Source organism: Coregonus clupeaformis, chromosome 12 (genome assembly GCF_020615455.1).
Source record: "Coregonus clupeaformis isolate EN_2021a chromosome 12, ASM2061545v1, whole genome shotgun sequence".
NCBI lineage: Eukaryota > Metazoa > Chordata > Actinopteri > Salmoniformes > Salmonidae > Coregonus > Coregonus clupeaformis.
The window spans coordinates 40,569,056-40,582,151 of NC_059203.1; the positions used below are offsets into that span (position 1 = coordinate 40,569,056).

Below are 13,096 nucleotides of genomic sequence, written 5' to 3' on the forward strand. Positions count from 1 at the left end.
ATGCTGAGGTCAGGTACATGATGGAGAGTAAAATAGCAGAGCCTTCTTTCTCCAGTTGGGCTACTCCCTGTATCTTGGTCAGTAAATGGAACGGATGGAACAAACAGATTTTGTACTGGACTACCGTAAGGTAAACGATGTCACTAAGCCGGATTCATTTCCTCTTCCTCGGATGGAGGACTGTGTTGATCAAGTCGGCGCAGCTAAGTTTGTGAGCAAATTTGACCTGTTAAAGGGCTATTGGCAGGTGCCACTGACGAGTAGGGCACGTGAAATCTCTGCCTTTATTACACCTTTTGGTCTGTACTCGTATTCGGTTATGAGTTTCGGACTGCGTAATGCACCTGCCACTTTTCAGCGACTTAAGAAACAGGGTTGTCTCTGGTCTGGCCGGGTGCGCTGTTTATCTGGACGATGCAGTGATATATGCAGCCTTGTTCGGACGTCTGGCTGCGGGTCGCCTCACGATAAATTTGGCTAAATGTGAGTTTGCTCAGGCGACTGTTACATACCTTGGAAAAGTGGTTGGGCAGGGTGAAGTGCGTCCTGTTCGGGCTGAAGTGGTAGTTATTGATGCTTTTCCACTACCAACTACTAAAAAGGAACTGATGCGTTTCTTGGGAATGATTGGGTATTATCGTGGTTTCTGTAGGAACTTCTCTACTGTGGTCGCTCCCTTGACAGATTTGCTGAAAGCTAAGGCTGTGTACATCTGGTCTTCTCGTTGTCAACAGGCTTTCGAAGATTCAAAGAGGTTGCTTACCTCAACTCCGGTACTGGCTGCTCCTCGTGTGGATTTGTCATTTACCTTGCAGGTGGATGCTAGTCATGTGGGGGCAGGTGCAGTTTTGCTGCAAGCAGGTGTGGCTGGGGTTGAGAGGCCTGTTAGTTTCTTTTCCAAAAGTTTAACCATTATCAGTTGAACTATTCGGTCATTGAAAAAGAAGCATTAGCACTCATATGGGCGCTACAACACTTTGAATTGTATGTCGGGTCGAGAGTAGTACCTATTGTGGTCTACACCGACCATAACCCTCTCACCCTTTTGAGGTCCATGAGGTGTCCTAATCAGAGGATAATGAGATGGTGTTTATTTTTACAATCCTTCCATCTAGATGTGCGGCACATCCGAGGGACTGATAACGTGATTGCTGATGCGCTTTCTCGTGCGCCCTGTTCCTGAATATTGATGTGACTGACCATTGTTTGGTTTTGTCATGTTCTATCTTTCCTGTTTGTCCCCTCCTAGGCTTGTGTTCTTCTTTCCTCTTAAATGTTGCTTCCTGTGTGTAAAGTTTGCTGAGGTCTGGAGAGGAGGATGATGGTTGGGGCAAGTGGAGGTGTGAACATGTACAATTTGTCGGTTTGGGGACGCAGGGGCTGAGTACGTTGGTCCGGGGTCCTTGTTGGTCCCCGGTTTTATGGGGGGGGTGACGACCCTCCCACTCTGTCTGCCGTATTCTCTCTTTGCTCTTGTTTCCTTAGTAGGATGCCGGTGGGCGGAGTTGGGAGGGTCGTCAGCTACATGGGAAACACCTGGGCCGGGTGTGTCCCAGCATAAATGGACCTCTTCCACATTCATTGAGGAGTCTTACTTTGACTTTGGTTGTGGTATTTTTTGTGGCTTTTTGGTTGTTGCTTTGGCACCTCTCAACACCTTTCCATATTACATTTATGCATGCAAACACTCACACTACTGATTACTGATTACACACACCATTGTTATTTGATTTAGTTTACTTTAGTTAATAAATATATACTTTGAGTATTCCTTGTCTCCACGTGTCTCCCTTTTGTTACGAACTTGAGCCGGTTCGTGACACTGTTTTGTGAGCGAGTTAGAGCAGATAATGTTAAACTATTAGCCTTTCTTGTATTTTGTTTCAATCAAAGTATATATCCTACCTAGCGGCTCTGTTGAGTTTTGGCACAAGATACATTTTGTTTTACTATTCAACTTCAGCTAACCCTCCTAAAATCTCATTAGAAATGAGGTGGTGTTTTTGGTGTAACACTAACGTTAAAGGCCTACTCTGCTATTATATTCTGTTCTGTTATGTAAAATACGAATTAATCATTATGTGATCTTGCGAGACATTGATTCAGCTTTGATCTAACTTTACTAAACAAGCACCATTGTGAGAAGTGATCATCTTCTATTTCTAATAATAATAATAATAATAATAATAATAATAATAATAATAATAAAGTGATGAGCATGACTATTAGGCGTAGGCAACAGATATTGATGAGTGTTATTTTAAACTATTGGAGCGCCCTTCATGGTTCTAAAAGGACAGCGCTAAATAAACTTTGATTTGATTAGCTTGAACATATGGTTACAATATACCCTATTACAGAATAAAAGAAAACAGAAGGTTGAACTATCAATTCATAATATGTCTTTGCATAGATTTAATCATCAAATCAATTGACCAAGTAGTAAATCATTACTATGTAGAATTGCAGAAAATACGTTTTAAAACAGCCATACAATAATTTCCTAAAGGTGTTGTCCACTGACTGGATGTTTTCTGTGGCATTATGCCCAGTCCAAATAGTGAAACACACCACACAAATGGACCCATTGATGTTAGAAAACTAAGCAAACAGTAAACTACCTGGCCCCAGAGGGCTGTTTCATGCCCACGTTCTAACACAGGTGTGTACATGGCACAATTAAAACTTTATTGATATACAACAAAAACTTGTTAAGTAGGAAACAATGGCATCATGTATTTGTGATGTAAACATTGTTGCCATTCTCCATAGTGACGATGTTGTTTTGGTCAGGGTATCATGAAATCAGAGGTATCATGAAATCACATAATAAGATATGTGTTATGTTTCCTTAAACACTTACTACTATCTGTCACTTATTGGTTATTTACTGTACTCAATCAGTATAATAAATATGACTCTTTACCTAGGTGGCACAGGTTAATCTAACTGAACTTTTTTTTTTTATGTGGAATTATTTGTTTGCTAATATAAAAGTTTGTAAGCACATATACTAAGACCTGACTTATTCAGCAGTTGTCACTGTAACACATCACAAGTGCTTACATAGGCCTATTGTACTTAGCAAGGCGTAACAGGCGGACATTTTCACATTGGCAATCTGCTGGAAATGTTTAGACACTGCAGCCATTAACTTGAGGTTGCATTTACGTAACAGACCCTATGAATAGGCTAATCTATTTTCACACATAATAAATTATGAGTAAAATGTTATTTTAACATACAGTAGAGGTAGGTTTATCATGATGCATTATGGCAAAAGCTTAACTCCAAGGCAAAATAGGGTGCAAAAAGATGTCATGCATCAATTCACATTATTAGCCATATTAACTAACTAATGTCCCAATGTATCATTTTAACCAGTGCCCAGCCTAAGGCCTTGAGACCCATGTTCCTCCAAGCATGTATAAGTATGTACTTTTTAACACCTGAATAGAAAGGTCAAGTCTTGGCAAGAGGGAAAGGTTAGACAAAGGGCATTTTCTGGCTGGGAGTTACAGACAGTATAGTATGCCATTTAGTCTGGTTGTGTTTTGGTTAGACTGGTGACAGAGGTTGAAAGCACAACACAGGACACAGTCAACAGTTAATTAGTACTACATGTGGGTACTTGATCATGTTCTTGCAAGTAGATGTTCACAGGAGGCAATGTGAAGTATGCAACAGGTCGATATAATTTTGTCAAAAGTTCCTACAGCTCATTTTACAGTGCATACTTTATATTGATTGGAGTAGTTATGAATGCCATTTCCCAGCCCCCATAGAGCACAGCACACCAACCAGACATGTTCATTGTTCATTATCCCCAATACATTTCCTGAGAATGCTGTGCTGGCGGGGAAAAGGAAGGAATAAAGCAAACATTTATCTTCTCTAAGGAAGAAAAATGCCATACCTTTTTCCATTCTGGAGAAAACACACATTTTTACATTTTACATTTTAGTCATTTAGCAGACGCTCTTATCCAGAGCGACTTACAGTTAGTGAGTGCATACATTTTCATACCTTTGTCTACAGTAGACCACAACTCTTGTGCAATGTAAAAGGCTTATTAAAAAGTCTCAAGTGCAATGTAAAAGGCTTGTACCAGGGTTAAAGTCATGCATTGAATTTTTTTTCCCTCTTCAATTCTTTTTTTTACAGAAGAATTCTGTGTGACAGTGATGGATTATTATTATTGAATTTAAGCATGTTTGTAGAGTTCCCCATTGACTTATTAACTACATTAAACTAATAGGGACCAGGCATGACACAACCCAATCTTAGGATCTATCCTAGACTTACATCACATTATTTCTGTTTGATAAGCACTCCTCAGAGTCACCAGTGCAAATACTGTGGTTACGTTTTGAGGGGCTGTTTCACAGATGTCACCAATGGGTAAATTGAAGAGAATAATGACTAGACAAAATGTCAGGTAATCTGCCATCAGAGCCATACGTACAGTGCATTCGGAAAGTATTCGGACACCTTGACTTTTTCCACATTTTGTTACATTACAGACTTATTGTAATATATTTTTTAATCCCTCATGAATCTACACACAATACCCCAGAATGATAAAGCAAAAACAGGATTTTAGAAAAGTATGCAAATGTGTAAAAGAAATAACAGAAATATCACATTTACGTACACTACCGGTCAAACGTTTTAGAACACATACTCATTCAAGGGTTTTTCTTTATTTTTCCTATTTTCTACATTGTAGAATAATAGTGAATACATCAAAACTAAGAAATAACACACATGGACTCATGTAGAAAACAAATATAGTGTTAAACAAACCAAAATATATGTTATATTTGAGAATCTTCAAATAGCCACCCTTTGCCTTGATGCCACCTTGGCACACTCTTGGCATTCTCTCAACCAGCTTCACCTGGAATGCTTTTCCAACAGTCTTGAAGGAGTTCCCACATATGCTGAGCACTTGTTGGCTGCTTTTCCTTCACTCTGCGGTCCGACTCATCCCAAACCATCTCAATTTGGTTGAGGTCGGGGGATTATGGAGGCCAGGTCATCTGATGCAGCACTCCAGCACTCTCCTTATTGGTAAAATAGACCTTACACAGCCTGGGGTGTGTTGGATCATTGTCCTGTTGAAAAACAAATGATAGTCCCACTAAGCCCAAACCAGATGGGATGGCGTATCGCTGCAGAATGCTGTGGTAGCCATGCTGGTTAAGTGTGCCTTGAATTCTAAATAAATCACAGACAGTGTCACCAGCAAAGCACACCCACACCATAACACCTTCTCCTCCATGCTTTACAGTGGGAAATACACATACAGAGATCATCCGTTCACCCACACCGCATCTCACAAAGACACATTTGGACTCATCAGACCAAATGACACATTTAACCTGTTCAAATGTCCATTGCTCGTGTTTCTTGGCCTAAGCAAGTCTCTTCTTATTATTGGTGTCCTTTAGTAGTGGTTTCTTTGCAGCAATTCAACCATGAAGGGCTGATTCACACAGTCCCCTCTGAACAGTTGATGTTGAGATGTGTCTGTTACTTGAACTCTGTGAAGCATTTATTTGGGATGCACTTTCTGAGGCTGGTAACTCTAATGACGCTGTGAACTCTAACTTTTCCTCTGCAGCAGGGTCTTCCATTCCTGTGGCGGTCCTCATGAGAGCCAGTTCCATCATAGCGCTTGATGGTTTTTGCGACTGCACTTGAAGAAACTTTAAAAGTTCTTGAAATGTTCTGTATTGACTGACCTTCATGTCTTAAAGTAATGATGGACTGTCATTTTTCTTTGCTTATTTGAGCTGTTTTTGCCATAATATGGACTTGGTCTTTTACCAAATAGGGCTATCTTTTGTATACCCCCTCTACCTTGTCACAACACAACTGATTGGCTCAAATGCATTAAGGCACTCCTGTTAATTGAAATGCATTCCAGGTGACTACCTCATGAAGCTGGTTGAGAGAATGCCAAGAGTGTGCAAAGCTGTCATTAAGGCACAGGGTGGCTATTTGAAGAATCTCAATATATACAATATATTTTGATTTGTTTAACACTTTTTGGGTTTTGGTTATTCCATATGTGTTATTTCATAGTTTTGATGTCTTCACTATTATTCTACAATGTAGAAAATAGTAAAAATAAAGAAAACCCTTGAATGACTAGGTTTTCTAAAACTTTTGACTGGTAGTGTAAGTGTTCAGACCATTTGCTCAGTACTTTGTTGAAGCACCTTTGGCAGCGATTACAGCCTCCAGTCTTCTTGGATATGACACTACAAGCATGGCACACCTGTATCTGGGGAGTTTCTCCCATTCTTCTCTGCAGATCCTCTCAAACTCTGTCAGGTTGGATGGGGAGCGTTGATGCACAGCTATTTTGAGGTCTCTCCAGAGATGTTCGATCGTGTTCAAGTCCGGGCTCAGGCTGGGCCACTCAAGGACATTCAGAGACTTGTCCCGAAGCCACTCCTGCGTTGTCTTGGCTGTGTGCTTAGGTCCGTTGTCCTGTTGGAAGGTGAACCATCGCCCCGGTCTGAGGTCCTGAGCGCTCTGGAGCAGGTTTTCATCAATGATCTCTATGTACTTTGCTCCGTTCATCTTTCCCTCAATCATGAGTAGTCTCCCAGTCCCTGCCGCTGAAAAACATCCCCACAGCATGATGCTGCCACCACCATGCTTCACCGTAGGGATGGTGCCAGGTTTCCTCCAGGCATGACGCTTGGCATTCAGGCCAAAGAGTTCAATTTTGGTTTCATCAGACCAGAGAATCTTGTTTCTCATGGTCTGAGAGACCTTTAGGTGCCTTTTGGCAAACTCCAAGCGGGCTGTCATGTGCCTTTTACTGAAGAGTGGCTTCCGTCTGGCCACTCTACCATAAAGGCCTGATTGGTACAGTGCTGCAGAGATGGTTGTCCTTCTGGAAGGTTCTCCCATCTCCACAGAGGAACTCTGGAGCTCTGTCAGAGTGATCATTGGGTTCTTGGTCACCTCCCTGACCAAGGCCCTACTCCCCGATTGCTCAGTTTGTCCGGTCAGCCAGATCTAGGAAGAGTCTTGGTGGTTCCAAAGTTCTTCAATTTAAGAATGATGGAGGCCACTGTGTTCCCTTTCCATGGCGGAGACTGAGGCCATGGAGAAGTATGTGGCGGAGACCCTGAAACAGGGGTTCTTCAGACGCTCTACCTTTCCTGCCTCCGCCAGCTTCTTCTTCGTGGCCAAAAAAGACGGAGGACTGAGGCCATGCATTGACTACAGGGGGCTGAACGCAGTCAACACCAAGTAACGGTACCCCCTCCCTCTGGTTCCGTCGGCCATCGAGCAGCTATTAGGGGCCCGGTACTTTACCAAATTGGACCTGAGGAGTGCCTACAACCTGATTCGAATCCGGGAAGGAGACGAGTGGAAGACGGCATTCAGCACTACCTCAGGCCACTATGAATACTGAGTCATGCCCTACGGCCTCGCCAACGCACCTGCTGTGTTCCAGTCCTTCGTCAATGATGTGTTCCGAGACATGCTGAGTAGACAGGTGGTGGTGTACATCAATGATATCCTGATCTACTCGGCTACGTTCGAGGAGGACATCAGGGACATCAGAGCTGTCCTACTCTGCCTCCGGGAATACAGCCTGTTGGTGAAGGGGGAGAAATGCGAATTCCACCAACAGGCCATCTCCTTCCTGGGATGCAGGATCAGTCCTCAGGGGGTGTTCATGGAAAGAGAGAAGACGGACACCGTCAGGTCATGGCCAGTCCCCACCTCCATCAAGGGCCTACAGAGCTTCCTGGGCTTCGCCAATTTCTACCGGCGTTTCATCAGGTCCTTCAGCTCCATAGCAACCCTGCTCACCTCTCTCCTTAAGGGTGGGCCTCAGAAGCTGGCCTGGAACCCTGAGGCTGACACTGCCTTCAAGAGGCTGAAGGAGATGTTCACCACAGCACCCATCCTAAAACACCAAGATCCATCTTGTCCTTTCATCCTGGAGGTGTACGCATCTGAGGAGGGCGTGGGTGCGGTCCTCTCCCAGTGGCAAGGTAAGCCAGAGAAAATGTATCCCTGTGCCTTTTTCTCTGAAAAGCTTACCCCCCGCAGAGAGGAACTATGGAGTTGGAGACAGGGAGCTGTTGGCGGTGGTCCTCGCTCTGGAGGAACGGAGACACGGGCTGGGGGGCGCAGTCCATCCATTCCGGATTCTTACTAACCACCGGAATTTGGAGCACATACGGGCAGCGAAACGGATTAACTCTTGTCAAGCCAGGTGGGCCCAATTTCTTACTCGCTTTCAGTTCATTCTGTCCTACTGCCCAGGATCCCAGAATGTGAAAGCCGACGCACTCTCCAGGATGCACCATACCGGAGAATGGAAGGATCTGGGGGATCCTGCCCCCGTCTCTCATCGTTGCACCTGTCGTTTGGGATGTGGACGAAGACATCTGCCTGACGGCTCAGGAGGCCACAGCGCCTGCCAATGCCCCACCTTGGCTACTGATGTCTCTCGTTATGTCAACTCCTGTTCCGTATGTGCCCAAACGTAGACACCTCGGAACGCCCGGCAGGCAAACTAGTTCCTCTACCAGTGCCTCAGCAACCTTGGTCACACCTGTCCATAGACTTTGTCACCGACCTCCCACGTTCTGACGGCTTCACCACAGTCATGGTGGATGTAGATCGGTTCTCAAAATCATGCCGTTTTTTGCCACTAACTGGTCTTCCTTCTGCTCTCCAGGTCGCTGAGGTCCTGTTCCAACAGGTCTTCCGGCACTATGGACTTCCGGAGGACATCGTCTCGGACCGTGTCCCCCAATTCACCTCCCAAGTGTGGAAGGCTTTCCTGGAGAAGATCGAGGCCACGGCCAGCCTCACTTCCGGGTATATGCCTCAGTCAAATGGGCTGGGGAGGTTTCTTCGTTGCCACTGTCAGGACCGGCAGGGTGAGTGGGCGAGATTTCTTCCTTGGGCAGAATATTCCCAGAACTCCCTCGTTCACTCCTCCACGGGGCTCACTCCCTTCCAATGCATCCTGGGGTACCAGCCGGCCCTGGCCCCTTGGACACCTAGCCAGACCGATGCGCCCGCTGTCGACGAGTGGTTCCGCAGGGCCGGACAGGTCTGGGACGCCGCCCATGTCCGTCTCCAGAGGGCCATTCGTCGGCAGAAGGACCAAGCTGACCGCCACCACAATGAGGCTCCCGTATTCCAGCCTGGTGATTGTGTCTGGCTGTCCACTCGAAACCTCCCTCTCCGCCTGCCCTGCAAGAAACTGAGCCCCCGGTTTGTGGGGCCATTTAAGGTCCTCCGGCGGATTAATGAGGTGTCGTACCGACTGCTCCTTCCCCCTCACTACCGTTTCTCACCTACTTTTCATGTGTCTCTCCTCAGGCCGGTGGTTCCTGGTCCTCTGGCTGATGCCGTCCCCCGGGGTATGCCCCCTCTGCCCCTGGACATTGACGGGAGTCTGGCGTATGCTTTGAGGGACCAGCAGGACTCCAGGTTCCGTGGGGGACGGCTCCACTACCTGGTGGACTGGGAAGGGGTATGGCCCTGAGGAGAGGAGCTGGGTTCCGGCTGGGGACGTTTTGGACCCCAACCTAATTCGGGACTTCCACCATCGCCGCCCTGACCGGCCCGCTCCTCATCCTCGGGGTCGATGTCCTGCGGCGGGATCCGCACGTCCGGGGGAGGGGGACTTAATCTCATCACCACCACTATATAGCCCTGGACTGTTCAGTCATTGTTGTTTGTAATTGTTAGCGATGTGTCGTTCACTCGCTCTTTGTTATTCTCTTTCTCATTGTTAAGTAAACTTTTACCTTGTTGATTCCTGCGTCTGCTTTCTACCTCTTCGTATCCTCAGTACTCGTCACAGGCAAAGAAGAAATGCTCACTAACAGGGATGTAAACAAATTTGTGCACAAAATTTGAGAGAAATAAGCTTTTTGTGCATTTATTTCAGCTCATGAAACATGGGTACAAGACTTTACATGTTGCGTTCATATATATTTTTCAGTATATATGGAAGTCTATATCTGCCTGCAACACTCACCAATGCTATGCATTTCCTCCATCATATGCATTGCAAACAGACTCACACATGTATCCATAGGTACTTATACACAGTATATGCACATTTACACAAACACACACAAACAGAGTGTCAATGTCACCTCTCAATTGTGTCTGTTGTACACTCACAATGCTAATGACCATCACGTCAACAAACAAGACCTAAACACAACATGGTGGATGCTCCATTACCTTTAACTACTAACCTTCTGAGGCTGAAACTCCGTAAATCATATCATATATGCATTTACATTAGCACAAATTACATGATCAACTGTACGAAAGGCAGTCCACGAAGTCCTCCACTACATAACCACTTGCCAGACTCAATGAAAGTTCTCCTCAGCTGTCATGTCAAAACACCCAAATAAGTCCTGCATCAAACGGTCACCTAACAGTCCAAATCTGCTAAGTAAAATGTTACACTAACACAGTTAATCTGCTATGTCATGACAGTGTAATGTCGGGCCTTATGACCGAGGGTTCAGTAAAGTGTAACCCCAAAAGCTCTAAGAGGGTAAATGTTTATTTTATTTAACTTTTATTATATAGGGAATCTCAATTGAGACCAGGGTCTCTTTTTCAATGGTGCCCTGTGAAATAGCGATCTATGGTACAATAAAGTACTATGAAGATGAGTAGCCTGGGGAAGGGTATGTAGGCTTAATGTCTGGTACTCACCGAGTTTGCAGAGCCAGCTGACCAGGATCCAGAGTGCCACCAGGTTCGGGGCTTCAATTTCGTGCCACTTCCCGTGTCGTTTCCATGTTCTGTACCAATGTTTGTCTCCTGCTCTGTACCCGTCTCAGTGACATGAGGGTCTTCATTCCTGGCCTGAGATGCCAGGCTGGGCCTACTAATGTCAAGCAGCACCATAACCAGGAAGAATGTGGAGCGCCACAGCGCTGTCATCTTGGAGCTGGATGCTTTTCAAACTCTACGACTACAGTAATGGCTTTTTGAGATAATTGCTTTGATCAATCTTGGTCTGTCCCTCTTATTCCCTTCCCCTCTCACTGTATCTCTGGAATGTAAAAAACTGTGCTTGCCCTAAGCATGTTTGCTCCTCTCTGTCCTCCCTCAGGTTAGAGTACACATTTTTACTGTAGGTGAAGCATAACTTATATTAATGCTCTCTTCTTCTTCTTCTTCTTCTGTGGGTTTTATGGCGGACTAAAACTCCAAAAGGTGTATTGCCGCCACCAACTGGACGGGTTGAAACCAAAAAAAGGTAAAAATAAAATCCATACGTGATATGGAAAATAACTTAATCCACACAAATAAAAATAGTACATTGACAAAACAAAACAAAACTCCCACTTCTTCCTTCTTTCAATTCTCCATATCTCCCTTCTCAGGCTCTAGGGCCAGAGAGGGTGGTACGGCTTATGACAATATTCCATGTAACTCCTTCGCCGATAAATCTTTCAGCCCCAGGAACCGCTCCGCTGCTTCCACAATGATTTGTATCTTCCTGGACCTTCTCTCCACCTTGGCAGTGCCATTTATCACCATAGCTATAAAGGCCACAAAGTCCACCTTCTTAACCTTTAAAATGTCAGGATCCTGCTGGTGAAAGGCAACTGCTGCAGCCTGCAGTGAAGGCCTATCCACCACCATGGACTCTTCAAGTGCACCATTCAAACCCTCAACCCTTTTAACAGCTGCTGCATATGATATGCTTTGGATTGCCCTGACTTTGGCCATCTCATTCTCTTTCACCCTTGTGGGGCATTCGAAAGACGTGACTTCATGGTTCCCACTACAATTGCAACATGTCACATTTTCATCACTTTTATAACACATAATATGATATTTTCCACAACTTGGACATCTCAAATTCTCCCTTCTGCAAACACTTGAAACATGACCAAAAACAATGATCACATTGGTCTTGGGATAAATGCTCTGACTCTGTAGTTAATATACCCTAACTGCACTTGAGTAGGGAGAGACTCCATATCAAAAAACAAAAGAACAGATAGACTCTTCACTTTTTCTTCATTCACTACACGATTCATCCGACGTGCATCAATCACTCCAGGAATTGTTTTCATCTCTTCAACATTTACTTCCCATGAGACTCCAGATATAACCCCCTTGAGGGGTGCCCTGTTCCTAAGAGACACACACGACACTTCAAATGTATAAAATCGAGTGAGACGCAACACACGTTTCTTCTGATCCGCAGAAGCACAAAAAATCTAAACCAGCTCGCCTCTCGTGATCCTCACAGCCTTCACTCTACCCAGCACTCCCTCCACCAGTTTGGATATCTCAAATGGATTTCTCAAGATTGGTATTTCAATCAGCTGCTCCCCATTTACAAACCGTACTCCTACAAGATACGAAGTGACATTCTAATCACTGTACTCTACTTTGCTCCGTTTTCCTTCCTTTTGGACAATATTCAAATTCTCCCTTGATTCTACCGCCATTAGATTCAGGATCCACTTCATCATCCACACCCGCCATCTTTTTTCCGTCCGACGTTCTCCGACACCTCTCGAAGAAACCTGGCTTGTCTCTCTCCTAGCTACCTATGATCCGATGCTCTCTTCTCCTAGCCCCTCCTACTCTTATCCACACCGGCTAGTTGGGACACTTTTTAAAGCAGATATCCGCAGGTCGTGGGCGCTCCTTTGCCTCCCCACTTCTAGTGTAGTGTTTTCACTTTGAACAAAAACAAGGGGGTTGAGCCCTGAGCCTCCTTAAAAGAGAAAAAGAAGCAAGAAAAAGACTGCTCATGACCAATCCAGAACCAGGATAAACATTAATTTTGAAAGGTGGAAGAGTAATGCCGAAATGGCCACAGTTCTCATGGACTGGAAGGTAAGTGTTAGATTGTGCTTTTAGCCTGCTAGCTAAGTTAGCTGGTAACCTTAGTGTGTTCAATGTACAAGTTAGCTAACATGGCTACTTAGCTAGCTAGTTAACATCTTCTGTATTTGGACCGTTTTGTACTGAAAGGAATCTAATGATAGCATAATGTAGCTACACAGCATAAACCCCACAAGATGCCCAATGCCTTTATATC

At 44.8% G+C, this 13,096-nt stretch overlaps 1 protein-coding gene across 1 annotated transcript in view; it reads right to left on the reverse strand.

The window, feature by feature from the left end:
* Positions 1-10,971, reverse strand: part of LOC121578659 (sodium/hydrogen exchanger 3-like) — a 42,765-nt gene extending 31,794 nt beyond the window's left edge. The window contains 2 exon segments of the mRNA XM_041893031.2: positions 10,741-10,812; positions 10,815-10,971. Coding sequence (XP_041748965.2) covers positions 10,741-10,812; positions 10,815-10,971 — 229 coding nt within the window.
* Positions 10,972-13,096: the final 2,125 nt, after the last annotated feature.